Source organism: Cyprinus carpio, chromosome B16, assembly GCF_018340385.1.
Source record: "Cyprinus carpio isolate SPL01 chromosome B16, ASM1834038v1, whole genome shotgun sequence".
NCBI classification, from domain to species: Eukaryota; Metazoa; Chordata; class Actinopteri; order Cypriniformes; family Cyprinidae; genus Cyprinus; species Cyprinus carpio.
In genome coordinates, this window is record NC_056612.1 from 28,898,388 (window position 1) to 28,905,370 (window position 6,983).

Consider the following 6,983-nt stretch of genomic DNA (forward strand, 5'->3'; position numbering starts at 1 on the left):
TCGGTTTACCGTTACACATATGCATCAGAAAGTCTACATCTCAATTTTCAAATCACGTTCATGGAATAGTTTATATACCAAATAAGGCATTAAACTATTTGAGTGATTTGGGGTTTTTAATAACTTATGTTGATACCGATAACCCGAGCACAAACCGATATTACTTAAAAATTAGTGCTGTCAAATGACTACTTGCGATTAATTGCATCCAAAATTGAGGTTTTTGTTTACATAATATATGTGTGTGTACTGTGTATATTTATTATGTATATATAAATACACACACATGCATGTATATATTTAAGAAAAATATGTTTTGTATATATATTAACTATATTTATATATAATATAAATTATATGAATATATACAGGTAAATATTTTCTAAATGTATACTGTATGTGTGTGTATTTATATATGCATAATAAATATACACAGTACACACATATATATTATGTAAGCAAAACTTATTTTGGATGTGATAAATCACAATTAATTGTTTGACAGCACTATTAAAAATCAATAAAATTAGCTAAAAATCCAATTGCATTATTGATCAAGAGGCCTGCTGGTAGATTTTAGAAATGATACACAGGACAAACAGATGTGATTATCGCTGCTGAACATCTCAAAAGGGCCAAATATCGGCCGATATATCGGTTTACCTCTACACATATGCATCAGAAAGTCTACATCCCTGTTTTCACATCATGGATTAGTTACGATACCAACACAGACATTACACTATTTTAGAAGTGGATTGCAAACACCGTCCATTCTGTTCTAGCTGTATGTTTAGAGGTACTTCTGTGCAAAAGAGCCAAAGGAGAACACAAACCCTTCAGAAACATCACCAAAGTTCATTACAGACTGGAGAAAAACATGTATACATTTCTTTGAGTTAAACGCAACTGCAGGCTTGACCCCAATGCTGCTCTGAACTGAAAAAGGCACTTTACTTTACATCTTAAAAAACATCTTAAAACAGCCTGAGATTGCTGCCGTCCAAGCCCAGGACAGGCCAGGAGACCAGCAAACCGGTTTAGGCTGGGTTAAGCACATATCAACCATGTTGTTCTAGCTCCGAGTCTCAGCCTCCATAAAACACTCCAGTCCTATAATTCATCTGATCTCACTCCTAAAGCTTTAATTTAAAGCTCAATTCTCCCCATATGCAGCCTTAAGTGCTGGGTGCACAATTCACACACATTATTATTGTTATTTCTGCATTATTTGCATGTAAAAAGTTTGAATATTTGCCCGTGGAAATACTGATGTCGATAAAAAGACACAGTTTTACATAGAGGCATAAAAAACAGATCCCCACCCAGAATAATCCAAGAGAAAAGGCATAAATAATCTCCAAAACGATATGGTTTGTCCCCAAAAAAAAAAAAAAAAAAAAAACGTTCCTTTGATTAAACAAAGAACATCCAAGTGAGATTTAAATACAAATATATACTTAAAAAAAGTCACAATGTTTATGTACAACGCGAAGGGCGTCCTTTAAACAGTTGTTTTCTCCATCGGAAAAAGTGAATAATAAAAAAAGCTGTTAAATCACACTGTTGTTTCTCCTTGTTTGCTGTTCGCCAGTCTCGTGTAGAACTTCCTCCACGAGTTAAGCGTCTTTCCAGACCATATCCAGAATCCAGACGTGATGCCCACGATCAGGGTCATCAGATACTTGATCATGAACACTGTGAAATCCGGGTTCATCTGCGGGTTGTGCACGGGGCACGGCACCGCGTACGTCTTGCACGATTGCGCGCTCCACGTCTGTTCCCACTGATCCCGAAAGGCCTGTTCGTAGAAATAACACGCGATCACGATGGTGGCCGGAACCGTGTAGAGGACGCTGAAGATGCCTATGCGCACCATCAGCTTCTCCAGCTTCTCCGTTTTGGTGCCGTCGTGCTTCATAATGGTCCTGATGCGGAACAGAGACACGAAGCCCGCCAGGAGGAACGAAGTACCGATGAACAGATAGACGAAGAGAGGCGCCAGGACGAATCCGCGCAGCGCGTCCACGCTGTTGATGCCCACATAGCAAACGCCGCTGAGCACATCTCCATCCACTTGACCCACGGCGAGGATGGTGATGGTCTTGATGGCTGGCACTGCCCATGCTGCTAAATGGAAATACTGCGAATTCGCTTCAATGGCCTCGTGACCCCATTTCATCCCGGCCGCGAGGAACCAAGTGAGCGCAAGAATGACCCACCAGATGGAGCTGGCCATGCTGAAGAAGTACAACATCATGAATAGAATGGTGCAACCTTCCTTTTTGGTGCCTTGCACCACTGTCCTAAACTCATTATCGAACTGCTCATTGCAAACCACTTTGTCCTCCAGCAGAAATCCGGCGATGTAAGCGATGGACACCATCGTATAACACCCGGAAAGGAATATAATGGGTCTTTCCGGGTAACTAAAGCGCTTCATGTCCACTAAATAAGTCAGGACGGTGAATAAAGTAGACGCGCAACACAAAATCGACCAAATCCCGATCCAAATGCGCGCAAACTTCTGCTCGTCCTCGCTGAAGTACATCATCCCGTAGAGTTTCTTGGGTTCGCACGGCGCGCCGCAGTTTTCCTCGCCCATAAAGCGGTAGTTCAGATACGGCGGGACTTTAAGCGAAGTTGGGCATCTAAAACGTCCCTTCCTGGGATGCTCGGGTGTAGCTTGGGTCACATCTGGAGTCGGGTTGACCGGTGCGCTCCGCTCAGACGTGTTCTGCCCCACGCAAAGCTCTCCGCCGTGAACCGGGAACGACTCGCAGGCGAGACTCTCCGGCCACTGGAAACCGAATTTATTCATAAGCGCCTCGCAGCCTTGGCGCGCGCGCTCGCACAGCGAACGGCACGGCGGCAGCGCCTGCTCCAGCACCGTGCAAACCGGCGCGTACATGGAGCACAGGAAGAACTTGAGGTCCGGCGAGCATTGCACTTTAACGAGCGGGTAGAACTGGTGCACCTCCAGCCCCGCGTCCTCCTGGTTGGTGTGGCCGAGGAGGTTGGGCATGATGGTCTCGTTGTACGCGATGTCCGTGCACAGAGGGATGGTGATGGGCTGGCAGAAGCCGTGCTCCGGAATCGACATGCCGCGGTCTCCGTACTGCGCGCTCGCTTCCAGTATTCCAAAGGCGAGCAGGAAGAGCGCAGACGCACAGTGCGCGGCCATAATTTCCTTCTGCGGTCTGTCTCCTCACAGCCAGCTCGCCAGCCAGCGCTAGTCTTCCCCTCCAACTCCCTTTGTCGATTTATCCTGTCAAATCAGTGCACGGAAACTTTTGGGAAAGTGCAGCGGCGCACAGGACGCGGATCGCGGAACGCGTGAAGAAAACCACACAAGCGTCTGCGAGGCGAATGAAGAGTCGCGCTGTGTCTTGTCAGAGTTTCTGTGAGCTGTTCAAACCTGTTTCCAGGCGCCCTGCTGTCTGCTGTTCATAAGCGAAACGCGGGCGGGGCGTTACGGACAGATGGCTCGCGTTAGGGAGCGTCGGGATTTCGTTCTCCTGCAGTTCGTTTAACGTTCGCGCTTCGAGTTTATAGAGCTGTTGAGCGGAACGCATTATCTCTGCTGACTTTAGAGATCAGAACAATAAGTAAAAGACACGATACTAGGTGTCAGGATTTGTTTTGCGTTCTTTAAACGTTCGTTCTTAGACTTAATAGTGTTGTTGAATGGGACTCATTCTATCTGATAACTTTACCAGTATAATATATATTTAGCAATATGTTTTACCAATATAAATTCAGAATGGAGTACTAACTTTACTGAAAAACACTGGGTGTTGGGACTTCTTTTGACTAAAATTAATTTAGTGTTCTTTTTACGTTCTTTTAAGGTTCGCTCTGGGTTGTTGAATGCAATGCATTTTATCTGCTAACTTTAGATATTAAAATAATACGTAAAAGAGAAGGCTTTTATATGTTTATTATCAAATACTTGTACATATTTGCTTAATTAAACAATATAAAACCTACTACATTGAAAAATATTTGGTGTATAGGATTTACTTTGAAACGATTTCAACTCTGAAATTAGTACATTTCACAACTTATTAAAAATAAACAGGAAGCAATGTGAAATTTAGTAGAAAGATTGAGATAGTATTTTTTTTTTTTTTTAAACAGTCCAATAATGTTTTATTTACAACTTTTACAGTGTACTTACAGAATACTTCACATTATATGCTGTAAACACTGTATACTGTAAATGTAACAGCCCACATACAGTATGCAGTGATAAATATGTCAAATATTGTTGTCACATGACCTCATCATGTTTAATTCGGCAAGTAGTGCTCAGTATGCACACTACATACTGAAATATTGTGAGTATGCTATTCTAAACATAGTCCTTTACTAATGGACTTCAGTCAGAGTGATATTTAATTTGACACTAATGCAAACAAGACTGATCGGTCAACAGGTCATACCTACATGGAGTTTATATTAAACAAATAAGTTTTAAGCTTTGATTAAATTCACTGAAATAGGCAACTGTTCTGAGTGCCAAGGGGAGCAAGTTCCAAATTTAGATGTAGAATTACACCCTGAATGGTTAGAAATAGCTTTTAAAGGTCTCTCAAGAAGGGTTAACACAACTTATCTAATCTGCTATCAAACCTATCTAGTTCAGCACAATAGATAATGACAACATACTTTAGAAGTCAATGAAAAAAAGTCTGCTTGCCATAGAAGAAAACAGAGATGGCCCCTAACTGCTGTCCTCCTATTGGTTACTGTGAGTGTCTGTAGGAGAAGTGAGAGGAACATGATTGGCTCTGACAGGGGAATGTAAAGACAGCCTTCACTAAAGAGTCTGGAGACTGGCTGAATACAAAACAACTTCTGCCTGACTAAAGATTTCATTCTTATTGTGTAGTATTTTTGTTGATTAAGAAATATTAAATGCGCTACCAGTTCAGCCGCACATACTGGACTTTCTACTGGAGAGTAGATAACACAATATATTGTATTTTAAATGTGTAGCATTCGAGCTAAACATTTCAGACAGGACTTGTGAACTTTTCATTTAATTTCTTTTAATTTTGGTTCACTTAAAGTGAAAATGACCAGGTGAAGTGGTAAATCCAGAAAAGATGAGATGCTCAGACAAGATCTGAATAATCCTGGGATAGACTAGACTGGCCAAACCAGAAAGAGATGATGTGTGAAACATGCACGTAAACTCACTGATAATGTGTCATGCAGGGAATTTCACTATTTACCATTACGTGAATTGAAATCAGCCCGATTTGTGGCTTTTAGACTCAAAAGTTCTTCTTTTTTTTTATTTTTTGCAGTGATTCCACAGAAAAACAATTTTTGGTCTGGGTGTGCAAAAGCAAATACAGTATCATTACTTTTAATGTCAGTTTGTGCATATAGGTAAATATTAGTCACATGCTATTGCCAATATTCAAATCTATTGTGAAAACAGTGGTTGGTTTGAAGCATTAATAAACTTTATTTCAGGTAAAACAACAATAAACTACATTTACAGAAGGACATTACATCTTCCATAATAACATTACATACAGGATTCTAACAAATAATGCAATCCCTACTCTAATATAGTCTAAGTTTCGTTCGTTATAAAGTGACGAGTTACACGTCTAGGTTCCAGAACTGCTTGTCAAAAGTCTGCATTGTATTTCAGTGCATCTTACAAAAAAGAAAAAAAAAAATAAATAGATATAAGCAAGTGAAGCGAAAACACAGATTCAGTGTTCAGATTCAGCACAGCGGATGCATGTCCAACCTCCACACGGCTGTTTCCCAACGAGAATATACAGATACGAACCAGCCGAGGATATGAACCTCCTGATATATACTGTATATACAGCCTAATATATAACAAATATTACAAAAAGATTAAATATTCACAGATGAATTGAGAATAACATGGTATTGACATTCCAAAGCAGAGCAAACCAGGAATCTAAAGCTGTTCCCTTTTTTTATGGTAGATTTACATTTATATATATATATATATTGATTTATTAATTATAGCCCTATCTGCCACACCGATAAAAAAAAAAAATGTTAAAACCGTAATCGTGACTTTTAAAATTTTTTTTAAATTGTCAAAATTGCGTTGTGAGAAAAAAGTCAGAATGGTGAGATTAAAACTGGCAGTTTTAAGAAATAATGTCATAATTGTGAGATATAAACTCGCAATTGTTTTTTCTAAGAATTGCATGAAATTCACAATTGCGTGCTATAAAGTCAGAGTTGTGGAAAAAGTCATTATTTAAACTCGAAAATCTGAGAAATAAAGTTATACATTGAATTGTTTTTTCTAAGAATTGCATGAAATTCACAATTGTTATAAAAAAAATCTTACTGTGAGATATAGAAAAACGAATTGTGATAAAAATCTTGTGGAGCAAACAAAGTTTGAGGAAAAGAGACTATTTTTCTTACAATTTAGTTAGTTTATATCTTGCAATTCTGAAAAAAAAGTCAGAATTGAGCGAAAAGTAAACTTGGAACTGTTTAGTTTATACTGTATCTTAAAAAAAAGTCAGAGTTGTAATTACCTTGATTTATTTTTTTATTCAGTGGCGGAAACAGGCTTCTATAAATAATCAACTTTAAAGCAAGCACCAATGATTATGCAAACATGATGTCTCTTCTTTTTTGTGTTTGTCACAGTGCTAAATGCGCAAGAATCGTTTATTATTACTTATCTCTGTTACTTTTTCTTGCAAAAAAGGAGACTCTGCACACCTTAAAGTGGTGAAGAAATACAGCATGTCGCATGTAAAGCTGCGACCGCCACAAAGGCAGGAGGAGCTCTTACATGTGTCAAGCACGTCGCATGGAAATAATTATTGGGCTGCTAATATTGGCTGGAGTCCTTTAATGCCGCAGCAGGTTTGGAGGCATTAATTCGGCTCTATCATGCTGCGTTTCCACAGAATTGCAGCTCTCTTTATAGTCGCAATGTTTAAACAGTCTCTTCATTT

General features: G+C 39.5%; 1 protein-coding gene across 1 annotated transcript; it reads right to left on the reverse strand.

The window, feature by feature from the left end:
- Positions 1–438: 438 nt before the first annotated feature.
- LOC109045773 (frizzled-1-like) lies at positions 439–3,607 on the reverse strand. The gene has a single exon (XM_042741807.1). It carries the CDS (start codon positions 3,182–3,184, stop codon positions 1,559–1,561), a length of 1,626 nt encoding a protein of 541 aa, XP_042597741.1. The 5' UTR covers positions 3,185–3,607; the 3' UTR covers positions 439–1,558.
- Positions 3,608–6,983: the final 3,376 nt, after the last annotated feature.

Coding starts and splice junctions, on each gene's coding strand:
- LOC109045773 (XM_042741807.1), bottom strand. CDS start 3,184: ATGGCCGCGCACTGTGCGTCTGCGCTCTTCCTGCTCGCCTTTGGAATA.